The 18,191-nt window shown below is 44.5% G+C and overlaps 2 protein-coding genes across 4 annotated transcripts in view; one reads left to right on the plus strand and one right to left on the minus strand.

Annotated features, from left to right (window-relative positions):
- Positions 1–2,303: 2,303 nt before the first annotated feature.
- CLDN5 (claudin 5) lies at positions 2,304–6,008 on the minus strand. Its single transcript, XM_057369037.1, has one exon. It carries the CDS (start codon positions 5,930–5,932, stop codon positions 5,282–5,284), a length of 651 nt encoding a protein of 216 aa, XP_057225020.1. The 5' UTR covers positions 5,933–6,008; the 3' UTR covers positions 2,304–5,281.
- An 8,788-nt stretch (positions 6,009–14,796) lies between these two features.
- The window catches only part of LOC130575273 (septin-2), a 35,807-nt gene continuing 32,412 nt past the window's right edge, over positions 14,797–18,191 (plus strand). For 2 of the 3 annotated variants that reach the window (XM_057369039.1, XM_057369038.1), the window contains exon 1: positions 14,797–14,861. The gene's annotated coding sequence lies outside the window, so the exon portion shown is untranslated. Of the gene's footprint in view, positions 14,862–14,976; positions 15,001–18,191 lie in introns of those variants that run through there. The other variant, XM_057369040.1, reaches the window with a different exon arrangement.

Raw genomic sequence — 18,191 nt, forward strand, 5'->3', positions numbered from 1 at the left:
TCAAAAAGCTATAAGCCAGTAGTTCAATAAATGCATCAGTTAACTCTAGTCAGGGTGGTTAACATCCAAACTCATTCATAAATTCATTTTCTTGTATCACTTTTGAAATGGACTGATGCTGATGAGTATTTTCACATTTTAATTGGTAAAGTTTGTGTGATATGATCCCCCATTACTCTCAGTTAATTTGAGTACAGTGATCAGCAACCCAAACCACAGGTGCCAGTTCCAGTGAAGCAAAGTTCTCCCTCAGGGCAATAGATGAGTGGCCAGGGTGCAGTTGGGCTCAAGCATGATTAGAAGACTGGCACAAGCSCTGGGCAGATGCCTTCAGCACCACATCTGTGTTTCCATGCTGAGTCCTGCTGCTCCCTACCTTCCTCTGTTAGATTTTAGGTTGAATCCACATGGTGAGCTTTGAAAGGAGGGGGAAGCTCAGCATCGTAAATAAAATCCCCAAATGCCACAGACAAAGGACACTGTTAAATTGATYCATGATGTCTCAATCTGTGTTTAAGAAAAAGAMAAGGTGAAGCAAGTCCTGTGTATCCAAGCAACTGTGAAGCCTTCACTGTTGCCATGGGTGGTTTTATCAGTGAYGTAGTGGTTGAAGTTCTCCTTTTAACTGAAGGCTGTAGTAGGTGGAAGAAGGGAGTTTCTAGACAGGGAGGCTATTGCTGCAGAGAGTCAGCAAGGAACAATCTGGAGCAGTCACATGCACAGACAAAGTTCTGACCAAAGTCAGAGTGATAGAAGTCAGTCCCATCCAAAATATAAATGTAAGACCYTCCTGAGGCTTTGCTTTATGGCATGATTGGTCTTATTACAATCAATCTTATCACAATCAGTCTTATCACAAATCCAGTGTTTGACCTGAAAAGAGAATTCACCTGCTCTCTCCAAATTAATCTAATATAACAGGATGACTTACCAACCAGACTTATAAAAGCAAATCCTCAAACACGTGTACTTAATTAATGATTTTCTTCTTCAGTGCACACACAAAAAGGGATGCATTGTGGGTACCATCTGATGCTGAATACTGCATTAATATATCAAATATATCAAATATATCAAATATATTCATGAATGTGGCACTTCCATATAGCATATGACTCCTGACAGGCAGGATTATCTTTTAGCATTACAGATATATGGATGAGTTGGAGGAGACCTGCATTTGGGGTTTGAAAGATGGCCAAGGAAAAAGAAYAAATTYCTTGTATARTATTTGATCAGAGAAYAGATTTTAAATAAAAATCTGAAGTTACACTGYTTTCTCACTTCAAAAGTAAAATGTTTTAATACGTTCCAAAGAGCAGATGCTCAAAAAACATCTTTGTACAGGAAAAGGAAATATTTCCTTAAACATCCTGCAGCAAACGTGACTGATTGAGYTTCCTTTTCCCTCTGCCTGGTGCGTTTCCCTTCTTTGCACAGACAGGATCTAACCAGATTTGCAGGGTATGAACTGCAGGTTACTTCCAAATTCATAACTATGAAATGGTTCGTTTAGCAGGACAAAGGCCAAGCCGACAGACACCCTTTTTCCAGCTCAGCATGTGCATAGCAATGGGAGGGTGGCAAGGAGCTTTTGTTAATCTCAACCGAGCTGGCAAGAATGCTGCAAAATGAAGGCTTTGAAGATGTTTTTTCTTCATTTTTAAAGCAACAGTTTKTTAGAACAAAGCTTGAAAATATTGAAAAAAAAATTGCAAAATATTGAATGCTCTCCCTGGCAGCCATATAGCTTAGGCAAATTTCTCCACTAGCAATTAGTCTGTATAGTTTACTTTACCAGTCTTTATTGGTTTGGGATTTTTTTTTTAGGTTTTGTTGTGCTGCATCTGTGAAAATGTTTTTCCCCAGCTTGAATGCACTTAAAAAAAAAAAGAAAATAAATGGTTGGCAGAAAGAATTAGGGTACCAGGTCAGGTTGGGGCTGATCCAAGAAGCAGGATTTTTTTTTCCTTTTAATTTAAAACGTGTAGAAATTGAAAGCTTTAAAAGCTTCATGCTTAGAGCTGTTCCCAAAATAGCTGGGACTCACACTCCGCTTCCTAATGTGCTCACATCACAAGACCAGCTGCTGCTACTTGTTCTCTTTTGTCTGAGGCTTCGGTGAAGAGCTGAGATGCTGACTGCTCTGCTCTCCAAGGGAGCAGCCCTTCCTTCTGCCCCAGAGGAGACCCAGCTCCCCTCCCCAAAGGGAGCCCAGGTAATTTCTCTCTGGGCACCAATATCACACCCCACCTTCCTGAGCCCAAACAACCCAGTGGCTTCCACAAAACACAGTGATCCTGTTMAGGGATTGGTTTACATGTTTTTATTTTTATGCGAAATCATAAATACAAAATAAAAATAGTAAACAAGTGCTATAGATTTATCTTTTCATTGGGATGGAGTTCAGGCCTGATCCTCAGCACTTCCAAGTTTTTAAGTCCAGAATTAGATCTTTGCTCTTAGAAAACAAATTATAGCAAAAACCAACTTAGACTTTTACCTCAAARCCAGTGACATCAGTAACAGCATTCTCTCGGGTTATTTTTTAAAGCACAGCAACAACTAAGGATACTGAAGGATGAGATTAAATATAAAAATACCTTTAAAAATGGGCCCCACTTCTTGCAAGTATTGTTGGGCACTGCCCTATTGACTTCAGCCACAAGTTATGATTTTGGTAAGATGATGCTGTGTTTAGTAGCACATGCACAGTTAGCACTGGCTTCTTCCAAGAGGTCTTTTTGTGTAATTGTTTCAGATTTTGGTTATAAGAGGATCCAGCCCTGCYGTGACACAAGAAGTGTGGCTTGTTATAAAACATTCCCTTCTAAGGTGTGGGTTTCCCTCTCTCTCCCAAAGACACCAGTTTTGATTTGAAATGCCACTGATGCACTGTCTAGAAAGATTTCATCTTTTGGTCAGACCCCAAATTCTGCAGCACTTTTGAAGGCTCTACTGTTCAGAGACATACAGACATGTCTGGCAGAGGGGTTTAGCTCTTTAATGTGAGACAAAAGACAGTGAGGTGCAGGATTTGGGCTAATATCTGTGCACCCCTTTGCTAGGTCTATAGGCTGGGTGACAAATACACTTGGATGTTACAATTTAAAATAAAATAGTCATGGAACAAAGGCACCAAACCATATAACCATATAACAAGTCAACTTTGGTAAATTTCTTGCAAAATATACGCATTCAAATACATTTACATTTTAGAAGGTTACACTGTTTTTTAAAAAGTTGCAATGATGAAATATTTCATACTTGTACCAAAACTACATATCACATCATAAAAACAATATTACAGCTTTTATTTAAATAGAAACAGTATAACTGCACCTCTTTTATAGAGCAAAAGTAGTTGTTGACATATTGCTCTGCTTTTGTATTCTCTGATGAGCTCAGACCCTGCTGTTTATGTGTTTAAAAAATAAAAGTAGTTATCTTCAAAAGGGTAAATCATGTGCTCAATACACAACATCAAAATTTGCAGGGGCAAGGCTTTAGTCTCATATTCCAGTTTGYGATTTGTTGATACCTCCAGGGTTTTAAGGCAAGAACACAGTCAATGTAAATCTGTCAGACCCACAGTTATGGTTAGTCCATAAGTTTGGTGTTATCAGAAAGCTGTAAGAGTTAATGCTCAGGTCAGGTGTGCACTGTATTGCTACACAATAGTGAGAGATCTATGAGGTTGGAGCGTTGTTCTCTGAGGAGTATAAACAGCACATTTCCTYGCTAACTCTTGGCAGAAATCTCCTTATGGCAATGCAGATGCTGCCACAGTCAGTAGCTTAATCCCGTGTGGATTTACAAGTAATKAGATTGGAGGAGTATCACACCATCCCCTTAAGCCCCTCCCTCAACAAAGTTTGTCTTTGCAGTGTAAAATGCAAAAGTGTAAGCTGATATTTCTGACTGTGGCAAAGTTCAGGAGGTGTTGAGCTCAGAAAATTAGTTATGTTGCCCAAAGCATCTTCCTTCCAGTCTGAAGAGTGTTGTTACCAGGGCACTGTGGAGGAGCTAAGAGCTGTGAAAGTCATGGCTTCACATCTAATCACCTCTCATAAAGTCTTTTAAGATATTTTTGGTAAGATTCTTCTAGCAATTTTTTGCTTGATTTGGTAAAYGAAGGAAAGCACGTGTTAACAAAACCATGGGGAGCCAACCAAGTGCACATCCAACTGAACACACATTTCAAAATTGGCAGCAAGCAGAGCTTGGCAAGAAGGCTACAAAGGCCTCATCCTCCCCCAGCCATCAGTTATCTGGGGCAATTTTTATGTTTCCAGTCTCCTGTAGTGCAGATGAGAGGAGCAGAGGCCCCGCTGGAGTCAGGACATACAGTGACCTCCTAGATTTCTTAATCTAGTCCTTGAATAATTCTGGCAATGAGTTCATATTCAAGTAAAAACAGAGCATAAGCTGAAGAGGGAGAAGGGATGAAGAACCTCAAGGGACAACCTAGTGTTATCTGATTTGGACTCCACTGAAGGACAGCAACTACCTGAAATCTTTCAAGGTTTCAAAATACAGAGACCAATACACTTCACTGAGGGACTGAAACAACCGAAGAGAGTCAAATAACTTTCTCCAGTTACTGTTTGCGAGATTAAGGACCAAGGTTAGCGTCATGCTTTGGACAGGATCCCTACTTTAGTTGCCCAAATGATCAAAMCCCCCCTTATCAGTCCGAGCGGGAACTGCCAGCCTGAAGCCTTTCGGGAGAGGTGACGAAGGTGGGAAGCTGCTCCTCGGCGAGAGCGCACACCCGGCGCCCACCGGGCAGGCGGTGCCCCGAGAGGCACTGGCAGCGATAGCGGGCGGKAAAGTACTCACAAGTCTCACGGTAATGCCGGGGAAGCGCCGGGGCCTGCGGCAGCACCCGGGGGGGCAGGCGGCGGCGGTGAAGCCCGGACGGGCCGTCCCGGTAAGCGCCGCCGTGCCTGGCTCGGGCTCCTCGGTTCCCCCGGCCCAGGAGACGCTGTTTCGGCTGATGTGCGCGGCCGTGGAGGGCTCTGCTCGCCCGGCAGCGCGCTCGGTCAGTACCGGGASCCGGCGGCGCCGAGAGCGGCGCTGCCCGCAGCGGAGCGGCCGGACCCGCCGGGGAGCTGGGCTGGAGGACAGCGGGGCGCTGCCCTGCCTAGGGCCGCCGCTTCACGGGGGTCCCCGTTAAGAAACGCCTCCAGGCAGGGGAGCGCTGGAGCTCCCYGCAGATGCTCACGGCCCGCAGCCGTCTGTCCGTGCTCCCGCGGGGCCGCGGAACCGGCCAGCCCGCTCAAACGTAGTTCTTCTTGTCGTACTCGCCGTTGGACGTGGGTCGCCGCGGCGCCGAGTACTTGACGGGGAAGGAGGTGTCGTCGTGCTGGGAGCAGGAGCAGCAGCAGATGAGGCAGCCCCCGAAGAGCAGCAGGGCCGTGGCCGCCCAGCCGATGTAGAGCGCGGCCCCCATCTCCCGCTTCTTGGACGTCGGCACGTGGGGGTCGTAGAAGTCGCTGATGACGATGTTGGCGAACCAGCAGAGCGGGATGAGAACCAGGACCCCGCAGAGGATGTAGATGGCCCCGCCGGCGATCACGATGCGGGTCTTCATCTTGCTGGGCCGGATGCAGTTGGTGCACTGCGCGCCCACCACGGTCACCATCAGAGCCACCAGCCCCAGCAGGGACACGATGACGGTGAGCGCCCGGCCCGCCTGCCTCTCGGCCGGTAGCGCCAGAATGGAGTCGTACACCTTGCACTGCATTTGCCCTGTGCTCTGCACCACGCAACTCATCCACAGCCCTTCCCAGATGGTCTGCGCCACCACGATRTTCGCCTCGATGAAGGCCGACACCTGCCACATGGGCAACCCGCAGGCCAGGATCACCCCTACCCAGCCCAGGATACCCAGTCCCAGCCCCAAAACTTCCACCGCCGCCGAAGTCATGCTGCTGCCACCGCTGTCCCACGGGCTCCGCAGGGAGGACGGCACAGCCAGTCAGTTCCGCTGCCTCGGGCGGTTGCCGAGCCGGCTCTGAGCGCCGCCGCCGCGGGCACTGTTATAAAGGAGCCGCGGAGCGCCTCCGCCCCCGTCCCGCCTCGCCCGGCCCTGCCGGGCAGCAGCACCGCCCGCCGCCGACCGGGGCCGGGTGTCCGGCCCTCCCTCCTGCTCCAGGGGTCCCGCCGGAGCCGGGAAACCTCGCTCTGCTCTCCCCGGGCCCCTGCTCCGGGAAGAGCTCGCAGRGACGCTGTCCGTTCCCAGTTAAGCGGGGGCGGGAGGCATCTCGTCTCGGATTTCGGCTGCTCAAATTCCTTTTAGTGCCGTTATCTGTGWATTTCCTATTTACTGATAACGTCCACAGCCAGACCTTCGGAGAGGTCTTGCCCATACAGGCACCCAGCAGTGTGGAAGTTTTGGTCATGGGAGTCCAACTGACCATTTTCGGAAAGACTAAACACTGACTGACCTGTACAGCTCTCACTGTGTCAGGCAAAAGTTAGAAAACACCGTCAAACGCTTAGGAACCACACTGAAAATGGAAGAGCCTTGAATATGGGATCTGCATGTCACCTGTCAGTACCAGTACAGAGATTCTTAGTTTGGTCCAGGGAGAATAACTGCTCTTATCTTACACCAGGTGTGAAACTCTGATCTGATTCTGGAGCCAAGAGCAAGGAATACCATTTAAATATGTTTTCACCAAGATTCCAAACTTGACTTTACTGTTTTAATTGTTTGAGTACAGTTTGAAACTTAATGGTATGTTAATGAGTAAAATGCCCATGTCAAAACAGTATTTACAAGAGGTTTTATCATCAGGCCAGGCAGACACTGTAATTGCTACAGTGTCTTCATACACCGGATTGTTCTTGCAAAGTAGCCTTGGTTCAGCCCCTGCAGCCAGCAGCAGCTCTCAGCCCCCACGCTGGCAGATGCAGGGAGTGTTCATGGTGTGAGTGCTGCAGTTCCAGAGGCTGGAGAAAGAGAAGAAACCTCACCAGCTCTCTCAAGGAGCTGTGCCATGGTGGCTTTGCCAATAAGTTAAATGTTTTAGACTAAATTGAAAGTTATCTTCACACKGACTTTTGAATTGGTTTGGCTAGATTTAGTTTCAATTAGCCCAAAGTGTTCTTTCAGTGTAGAGGAGATCATGGAGTTAAAAAGAACACATTTCCTGCTCCTGTATAAGCTGTTTTCTCTGTTATACAGAAATGCACAGCATGAATTGTGGCAGGCAGAGGTTTGTGATCCATATCTTCAGACCGACATGAATGCAGCATGAATGGGAAAGTCCACATGTGAAGCAGAAGCAGCAGAAGAAAGGATAAGCAAAGGTTAAAAGAATCACGTGGATCAATAGCTGAGGACGTGACTGCTGAGGTAACAAGGAGCAGTCACATCCTGACAGGTGACTTCAGCAGAAGACCCCAGTGTAGCAACAGGAGGATGACAACAAGGTCACATTCACTGGATATGGCCTTTCACTTCCTTTTTTTTGACGACCAGAAAATGAGCTTTAGCCACAAGACACCCAAACAAAACAAATACAAGAACATCAGGAACTTGTGGACGGTCATGGAGTTGGACATGCTGACACAKGATGACTGCAGCCTTCCATTGACTATCTCTGCCTGAGGAGCTGTAAATATCTCTCAAGCATGGAAAATGTCTTCCTAACAAAGACTGCCTGGTAAATGCAACTCAGAAGATTTATCTCCTCTTCCAGCTGTATATAAAATACATACAGTTTACTTCAATTATTCAAAACTGCAAATTCCAGTGTGTAAGTCCAGGAGGAATGTGTGACTGGGGCTRTGCAGTCTGTCAAACTGAGGCTGCTTACAATCACTCAGAAGAGTCCCTGGTGTCAGGGAGAGGAGAATGTGCAAAAGAACCATCCACAGAGACAGAGATATCTCAGAGGTGAACAGGAAGAAACCCAGAACACAGGCTSAAACCGACTAACATCTGTATTTATGATGATAATAATGATTGTATAGAAAACAGCACCGAAGAACAATTAAGAAAGGGGTGAGAAATGCCAGTTATCTTAGCCCATATGCACAGGAAAGCCCCACCCTTGCCACTTGCCCAGGAGCACGGAACTCTGAGTTTCCTCCGATACACAGCCTGTGTGTGCTCTGGTGCTGGCTGGGAGGCAYTCACAGGGCTGGTGCAGCTGCCTGGGTCTTTGGGCTCAGAAGGAAAACCAGCCCATGGCTTGTTTTACCTCTGCARCCCTCACCCCACCTTCCCTTGCTACCTGTAACCCAGCAACTGATTCCTACAAATCACTTAATCCAAGGCAATTATTTCTCTGGGGAAATACATGCTTAATAATCACAGGGCAACTCAACCTTTCTGCTTAGAGGCATTGCCATTCCTGGTATTTCACTTTTGTCTGTTTCTTTTCATTACCCAAGATATTAGCTTTTATCCTGGTTACTGGCAACAACCTMCATTTTTAATTACTCTATTCCCTGMTCCTAAAAGTCTGTCTCTTTAATGAGACCACCGGTGCAAGGTGCTCACAAGTTTGCTGACCTGACTTATTGAAACAGTGCTGGGGGGCCTGAGGACCCCATCAGCTTCAGCACATTGTAGTTTCTGAAAGTGTTAATGTCAAAACATTGGAAATTAAACTCYCAGAAATTAATAGGCTCTACTTCATTAAAAGGAAATACAAATCAGCATGGTGTTTTATTTGGGGTGTTAAGTAAAGAAAATCCCTCCTTGTAAGTGACACCCTTGCTGGGAAAGTCTGGATTCCTTTAAACTCAAAAGCACAGTGCTCTTGCAGCAAAGTGGCTGTTTAACAAATGACCATTCCTGTAATTACATCTATTTCTGCTTCATCTATGCATTAATTAAATTATTCTAGGGGGATACATAGGGGGGCTTTACAGTCCKTGAAAATGGGCGGAARYGGTATTCAAAGTGAGAACAATTGCACAGGAGCCATGCTATAGCAAGAGGGGCTTTGGGATTAGAGGTGATTGTGTTTTTGCTCCTTTCCTGACAATCAGGACAAACACCAGGCGCAGAGTTACTGAGAGAGCTGCTAATGGGGGGTCTGGGCTCTCAGCAGCAGTGCTTGTTCTGCTATATGAACCCTGTCCCATGGCACAGAAATGCTGTGCCCACCCTCCAGCCTTGCCAGAGCTTTGCTCAGCTCCAAAACCTCCCACCAGCAGTATTTGGATAGATTTGCCTTTGGGGACTGAAATGTAGTGCACAAAGCACACTTGCACACTTTTAATTTGTGGAGAATCCCTTACCTAAGTGCGTCTGCTCTTTCTAATCCCTCAAACATTAAGCATCTGGAAGACAGAGGGGAAAATGACATTTGGAATCAATCTTATGCACAAACCTCATATTGTTTGTGTGAATAAGATGGAGTATGAGTCAAAAGATTAATTAAAAGCCCACAGATCTCGAGACAGCTTACCATAACTTTTGGATCAGACATAAGCAAAGGTGAAGAATTAGGAATCCTATTAGAGATAGATTTTGTGCCATATTTTGTATTCTAATTAGTGCTGAAACAAAGGCAGGGAGATTTACAAATACAGAGGGGCTGTTCTTTATTAAGAAAGCCTGAAGATTACTTCTTTCTGAATTACCCTTTAAAATGCAATTATTTTCMCAACAGAAGGGATTCCAGACTAGGATAGGGCCCCAGGAGGTTCTTRTGTGTCAGCAGTGCCATGGTGTCTTCAGGCCAGTGTGACACATCAGGAGACTGTACATAGGAAGTGAGTTCTTGTTAAATCAGCAGGTTATTACAACATGAAAGTGCACCATTTCACCACAGGATTTATTTCAAGATCATTTGTTTTGGAAACAAGCTGAAGTGGTTAACATGAGACTGTCACTTCTTCTCTTGGATCATCTTTGCAGCAAAGAGAAAGCCAGACCAGAATTTTGCAAGAGCAATTAGTACTCAATGACTGCTGCTAATGATGYAGAATCCAACTCTTTTTTTAGTACAAGTGTTGCTGCTGTCCTTCAGGATTGAGAAATTGATGCCCTGTTCCCCCTCAGAGATGATGTGACTCGACTCAGGTAAAAGAAAGGAAGGAAAGATATGTGTAGCTGGAAAAACACTGAAAGAAGTTCTAAATGTGTTTCCAGCCTTCATATATTTGCTGCTGTATATCCATTTCCAGACACAGGGGCCATAGCCCTGTATCAGTCTCTGCTCTTGACACACACTCTCTGCCTGGAGGCAGCCGGGCTGGGAACACTGAGAGTGTTACAAGCACCTTCCTCATTTAATGAGGAAAACRTTCATGGTAAATCACCACAAGAACTAAGTTTCACATCTCCCTGCTTAAATTTCTTTACACAAACTTCTTGAGCAGCACTTAAAACTTCCAAGTATTGGAATTGATCTTCATGTCTCTCCATTTCCAGCCACCACAGTCAGCACCAGCTGTGCTGCACTGGTGAGCTGCTGTGAATCCAACTCTTCAGCATCTCGTTTTCTGAATTTAGCTTTCCAGAGAATGCCGTGGTGTCACTGGACGGCCATAACCCCGTGTTAATGGTGTTCCAGGGCAGTTAAAATAGGGAATGAAGACTCTTTCCTAAAGTTTAAAACACCATGTAGATGAGTATATGAACAGTTTGATCATCCCACTCATCAAAAGATCACAATTAATWTATGCTTAGGTCATGTCACTTCAAGTACTTCTATTTAATGCTATGGACAATCTTGAGAACATAACATATTAAAGCTTGCATAGGCAGGGAGGGGAGGAAGCTATAGGAAATACACATTGTTTCRTGCCTAATGGTCCATTCTACATCATGTTTCCTTCAAGAACTGTAGTTTAATTTTGTCCTCTTCCAGGGTTAACCTCCTTCYACAGATTGTGGCGTACCAGGATCCTGGAAGATCTTTTTCCCATGTAATTCTTGGGAAATCACATCAGGTGTCRGTTTATAACAAGCTGCATCAGCAAGGACAAATACCATTGTTTTAAATATACATTGCAGATGTTGAAAGTAATTARTAAAGACATGACTATGACGTTACTSAAAACTATTYGCAKTTAGTGATGGGAAATATACTACATTTATCTCRTGTCCCAAGAAATGTGCACTGCTGAGAAGATGTGAGAGATTTGGGACACCTCTTCTCGGCAGTGCAGCCYCTACGTGTCTCAGACAAACTCTGCTTTTGGGAATGTCACACATCTGTTTGGTCAATCATGACTTCCTTCTTAAATGGGAGACTTGTTTCCAGTAAAAAAGGATGGCTGTTACTGGTGAAAAGATGCAAAATGTCTCTTATACTGGAGAATATTTGYAGGCTTTTCTTATTGCTTCTACATTGCCATAAGTAGCATCTTGAAAAGGAGGGCTTGTACGTGATTGTAAATGGAAAAGAAACACTTCCTCTGAGACTACTATAAATCAAACATAATCCTCATTTCCTGTAGTGTGTCACTGAAAATGAGGCTTGGGTGTTTTTTACAGCAAGGGAAAATACTTACCCACTGCAGATTTTCTTACGGATTTCTACTTGTAAAGTAGCTCGTGTTGATAAATCCTGGTACATGCACAGATAGTGGTTTCCTGTTCGCACCCTGCCCAAGCTCCAGCTCTCAGCTGCAGACCTGAAAAGGGCTCAGCAGTGAGACCAGCTTTCTGTGGACCTGACATCTCTRATCCCTGATGCAGCATGTCTGCAAAAACAAGAGGAAATTTGAGATGTTAGAATGGTTCTCTCTGTTAGAAAGCCCTACCACGAAAGGCATTTTGGTCAAATCAGCATTTTACCAAATAGTTTCAGACAACAGGACCTTCACCCTTAAATTTCTGTCTTTCAGCACACCCAAATCCTAAAAATGATCCCAGGAAATATCTAAATTACTATATCTGATACTCACACTATCTTCACTCAAAGTGCTGTTTTTTCTGGTAATCTTTTAAAAGAGGATGTCACCCAGAGTGTGTGGCGTGTATTTCTAAAAGGCTTGGAGCCATGTACTGTAACTTGGCAAAGCATACAGAAATATTTTGAATYAAACACAAAATGAAATCTTATGCAAATGAAAAGAATTTATGTATATTATTGAGTTGTTTAATCAGGCCTCAGGCAATTTTATCTCCAGGGAGGACTGGAAGAGTTCAAGATTCTCAGTGTCTTACAGTAGTGAGTCAATATCTCCATGAATTGCTTTTACAGTGCAGCCATTACTGCAATCACACAGAATTTTWGGCTCAAATCCAAACATTCATTTATATGAGGAAAAGACAACTGGAAGAAAATCAAGTTAAAAGAGATCTCACAACTGAAAAGAAGGACAGTTTTAAGTGGCACCTTAAAGGAAGTMATGCCAAGGAATGTGAAGTTGGTTTATCTATTCAAACTCTAGTTAGTTTTCAGTTATTTTGTTATATTTATTTTATTATAATTAGTGTCACCATGTTCTCTGGTAAGGACTAGAAAAAAGGAYACACKTTTTTGCTGAATGGATGAGGTATTTCCAATTTAATAGGATGTGACTCTACACAAAGTTAARATTTCAATTCAAGGAAGGACTTTCRTGCTTTTGATAATGTAAACCTAAATGTATCAGGAACTTTTAYAAAAGGCATAGGAACTTCCAAGGGAAAAACGAAACAAAAATCTTTCAAAAATAATGATTCTGGAAATGAGTGATTMACAGTCAGATTGCCATTCACAGCATGAACATTTCTAGACTGTTTAACCAGTGTTCTTCCATACAACCGTTTCTTCTGTTTGCATCTCTGCTAATCCTGGTGTGAGAAATAACAAACATTTAGYGTGTGTTTGGGGCCTGCATTTGCTGAAGGTGTCTGTAGTGCAGCATTTCTCAGTCACGCACCCCAAACARTTCCAGTTCTGCAGCCTGGCGTTCCTGTGAACTTCAGTTTCATAACGAGTCTCTTAACAGGTTTCAAAATGAACAAAAGTACATTTTCCTCAAGTGAGTAATGCACCGTAACACTCATTGTCACAGGATGCTCTTTAATGCCAGAACTTGGGATGGGTTCAAAAAGCAAGAAGAAAAATTCATGGAAGACAGAACTATCAAGATAAAACTTCTGGCTCAGGAAGTGCCGAGYTCCAGATTGCTGGAAGCTGAGAGGATACACAGGCACAGTGCTTTTATCTTTTCCTCAGCATCTGCTCCAGGGCACGGCAGAGCCAGGGCACGGGCTGGAACTGACCTCTGCTCTTACCCCAAGTGCCCTTCCTTACATCACTTGCTGGCCTAATGGGACTTTTTTGGGGAGGATTGTGGCTTCCCTGAACACTTTGTGTGAAAATTGGTCCGTGATCTGACTCAGCCAAGACTTGGGAAAATTATTGGTATGTCTCAATAGTGAAGGATTGGAAATTTCTGGAGGCTGTTTCACCCCTTGCACTAAATCCTGCCAAAGAAAGGAGTGACAGTCATAGGAAAGCACTAACTTCCACCTGACTCTGTGTTGATGGAAGTCTGTGGTTTGGCACTGTCTGCACTAATTTCTTATAATTTCTTCAAATGTTGAACAGTTATTTGTAATAGCAGTGCTTGTGTGCAAAATCTTGTGTCCACAACAGTGTTCTAATTTAGTGAAAGAAAAGCTGCCACAGCTGTTTTTTGGTGATAGTACAAAACACCTATATGCAAATCCATGGAAAAATTAAAAATAARACCTTAATTTCTAATGAAGACTGAAATGCCATCTTTAACTCCTCCAGGAAGGAAGAGTGTATCAGAACTTTGTGTTATAACATTACACTTAGTTCTGGGAAATGGAATTTGCTTGCGCTTTCATTGCCTTTTATCTTGTTCTTACTCAGATCACATCAATGCTCAGTTGATAATTTGAGTACAATTGAATTGCAAATAATGCCAGTCTGCCTTCAGCAGCATTTGTTTCACTTCCACGTTTTCCTGTTGTGAGCTGCAACCCCGTTTGCTTAATGGATGGGAATACAGACAAAACAGAAATGTGTTGCTTGGTACTCAGGATTTTAAGTCMAAAGATTTGCTGCTAGGTCACACATACAAACTGCCCTCTGCAAAATGTGTGGATGGATTGCTAGGAACTTAACCGAGCTTTCTTCCTTCAGCTGGAAGGTTGGAAAAAGCCTTCCCGGTACTTCTGCTAATAGTGTTTKAGTTTTGACAGTGTTGCATTTAGAGTTCGGGCTATGTAACACTGTTTCCCCATGAGGAAGTAATCTGTTTCTGTAATGTGACTGTAAATATTTTCACTGCAGGTTTATGTCTGCCGGAGTCCCGGGTATCTCAGAGAACTTTCAGGCGAGAACCGCACTCTCCCTCCAGCGATGATACCGCTCAAACCTCTCACAGAACCAAAGGGAACGCCTGAGGAAAGAGAGTAGTGTAAGTAAAACAAGTACACTGGATTTTTTGCACAATGTTCGGGAGAGGAATTTGCTTCAGGTTTGTGTTACACACCGCATTACAGTCAAAGAGCACAAAGTTTATCTCGATTTCCCCCAGGTTGTCACACCAGCCAGGCTTTCCACTGAGAAGCATCGCTAAAACCTRCTGTCGGTGGAGCAATCTCAAAGCTCAACGATGTTTGGGTAGAAAACAGAAACCAAACCACTCCGTGTAGATGTGGCACTTCGGGACTTGGTCCGGCCGCAGCCTTGGCCCCCGCKCCGCCATGGCCGCGCCCGGCGGGACGGGCGGGAGACGCTCTGTCCCTCCTCTCGCTGCTCCCGGAGCCGCCTCTCGCTGCTGTCTGCGGCAGGGCCCCGGACCATAGAGTGGCGCGGGGTAGGCGGGCGCTGTGCCGCGGTGGCGTGTGGGATGCGGGAGGGCTGCGGGGCGGAGCGAGGATCGCGGCCTGGCGGCGGGAGCGGCCGCAGCCTCAGGTGAGCGCCCGGGACGGGGCCGYGGTTCGGTTCCGCGGCGGCAGCGCCTCCGCCCCCACAGCGCTCCGGGGGCTCGCCCGGACAGGGCACGGCTCGGACCGGCCTCTCGCCGCCACCCGCGGCCAGCTTTGTGCAAGCGGTGTGTGGGGACGGGAGGAGCGCRCCGGGGCAGGAGCTCCGCGATTCCGCGGTGGGATCGTTTCGCGCACACCTTGATTTGTTTATAAAGCGAGGCSAGGATTGAATTGAAACGTGGACAAGGCCGCGGTGCTGGAGTAGCCGGAGATGCGAGGAGGGATGGAGCAGGAAGTGCTGTCTCCACTGGCATTCCTCGGATGCTTTTAAAATTGCAGCTGCCGGGGGYGGGGGATGCGGCGGGGGGATGCTCAGGGCGACCTGTACCTGGTTTGGCGACAGACACAGCCAGTGCGTTACTTTTTTGCGTTTTTTTCGTCTTTAATTATTGTTCACGTGTAGGCCAGAGACTTCATGGTATCGTGAGACTTAAGCATGACATGGAAGTGATATAAATATAAACTTATCGGATTATTGTGCTTTGCCAGTATGTACTCAATTATACTTAAGCTCTGTGGGTGTGAAGCAGAGCTGGCTATTTTCTGATGAGTGATCGTGGCTAATATGTTTCAGGTTTTATTAAAAAGTCCCTGCTTTTCACAGTTACGGGTCTGTTTAAAAGTATATTTGTGACACATTAACTCTGCAGAAATACTGTCAAAAGCTCCTTGTGTAGGAACGTCATTCCTAGAACTGCTCATAATTGAGAACAATATCACCGCCTCCTTTGTGTGTTATAAGTGGTTGTGTTCATTGACAAAACAGTACGAAAGGAAATTGCTTAGAGTCATATGTTAGCGTTGAAATGGAACTTTAAATAAAATATTTAGGATTAGAGCTTTAGGTTCGTGTATTGCCTTTTCTTGACATTCTAAGAACAGTGCTCATACAGGTGGTTGAACTCTTGCTTAGTCCTTGCTTCTTTTGCTGTGCATTTGTGTGCTTTTAAGTCACAGGCATGTTCCAAATTTTGATGTATTCCCAGCAGTAATTGCTGTATAGTTTCCTTGGTTCAAATACARTAYCAGCAGGAAGTCTGTAGAACCTATGAGCACTGAACATTAGTTCCAAGCCAGAGCAGTGGCTCACACAGTGTGGTCTGTCTGCAAAGGTCACAGCTGGGTTGTTGCATTTTCTGTAAATTCCATACTTGGTGGAAGTGRTAGTCATTTTCCTGCATAAGAGTAAAGCAGAATTGTTAATGTGTAAAAGAGAATTCCTTCTAATAATAYCTTTCTAATGAGGAATAATGAAATTATCTGGAATTGTTGATCTAGAGGGAGTCAGAGGWGGGGGTTTCCTGCAGTGGAGGTGAATATGTGCCAGGAAAAAAGCATGGCACACAGAACAGGCTCTGCTGGACACACCTGTTACAACTCARTGATTCATAGAATCGTGTAATTTTKAAATTATTGATGTGACTCAGTATTTGACATTTCTTCCTGGGGTTTTGTAGTTCTTTTAGTGAGAAATCACACATACTGGTGTTTTACTGACATATTCTTGGTGTTTTTGTCTGCTTTAAGTCACTTCAAGTGACTTCAGAATGCTGATGTTGTTCAAACCATGTCCAGCACTGAGAAACCTGCTGAAGTCTTTACTGCTTTCTGTGATTATTAAATACTTCAAAAATAGTATCAGAGTTTTGTAGCCTYTGATGGAAAGAAAGAAGCCTCATTTGAGAAATCAGCAGGGCTGTTCTGTTTGTCGAGATGGTTGTAAGGTCACTCTAAAGTGATTATTTAAAAATGTTGTTTGATATCCTTATATGGAAATGCTCTTTGTACATGTTTGGTAGTGCTTTCTTTGTGCTGGTTCCTATTAAGAAGCTCCCAGTCTGCTGTTCCTAACAGTTTACTTCTTGCATCCTGACAGGAACAAAGGAAATGACCCATTTTCCTTCCCCTCTCTTTCTCTCTCACCGGAATACTGTTCTTAGCAGAGGACGGTGGGATGGCACGTTCCAGCTGCAGCTGAACTCGGTGGCACTTTGCTCCTTTACATTGCCAGACATCATGTTGTCCAGGATAGGAATTTGTTGGGATCCGAGATGAAATTTTGTTGTGTTATCCACTGCTCAAAACCACATTTGGACGTTCCTATGCTGTAGCACAGTGTCTCTTTTTTTCTGCTAGGCCTGCTAAATGGGCCCCAGCATTATTTACAAATAAAGTTTCRCTGCTTTTTGCAAGTTGTTGCAAATGTGTCTTATCTATTCCTTTCTCCTTGAACTGTTTTGTGTGTGCTGCTTTGCTTATCTCATACTGATTGAAAGTATGTGCTTTAAACAGATACAGCTCTTGCTCTGGTTTGCCTTAATTACATTTTTTAAAAAATACATTTTGTTCTGGGCAATTGAGAAGAAATTAGGTGTTACAGTTTCCAGGTGTGGGGCTACCCAGAGTGTTGACAGAGATTCACTTTCACGTGGTTTGGATATTTGAGTCAGCTGTGTGCAGACAGAGCTGTGGGTTTCTGTGGTCACTGGTTCAGTGCCAACTCTYCCCTGTGAGCAGTGCTGAGAGCCCTGCAGTTGTTTGGTGCCGTAAGATTTAATATATTGCATTTTGTTAATTCTGAGGTTTTGATTTGTACTGTATGCTAGAGCTTCGGGAAGACAGCACATGGTCATCCGGGGAAGTTGTTTGGTGGAATGATTTTCGAGGAAGCCTCATGAGGGCAGTATTAGGAATTGCAAAATACCACAGCTGAGCAATTGAGCTCCAAATGAACTTCAGCATCTCAAGTGTGCTGGAACAGCAGGTGTTTCTGTGGGTTTTTTTGTTGTTTTGAGGTAACTTTYAGCTAGCATATTTCTATTCTAACACACTGGCAAATGACTGGCTGGAAGTGTGCTGGAAGTGTGAGCTGCAGTCACGATGTGATCAGAACAGCTGTGCTGCTGCTTTGGCCACAGCAACTTTTTAGTCACAGTAAGACACAAGGTGAATGTGGTTTGCCTTGTAGGAAACACAACTTTTGTAAGTTGTATTTGTGGAACAGATGATTTTGTGTAGAATTGTTCTTTTATGAGATGACAGACTAATTTTGAATGTGTCCTAATCAGTTGACAGCACTTTTGACTCTTCTGCTTTTTAATCAAGTAACTTGAATAATGCCACAATGGATGTGAATATACTGTCAGTTTAAAGTAGAAGTAGTTAGAGAATTTGCCATACTTATTGAAACCTGAATTATTGCCCCATCTCTCTTTTATCTATGGACAGCTGGCCTAGGTGGCTTCTCATGTGGCAT

Source organism: Malurus melanocephalus, unplaced genomic scaffold (genome assembly GCF_030028575.1).
Source record: "Malurus melanocephalus ecotype Western Australia unplaced genomic scaffold, MMel_1.1 scaffold_102, whole genome shotgun sequence".
Lineage (NCBI taxonomy): Eukaryota > Metazoa > Chordata > Aves > Passeriformes > Maluridae > Malurus > Malurus melanocephalus.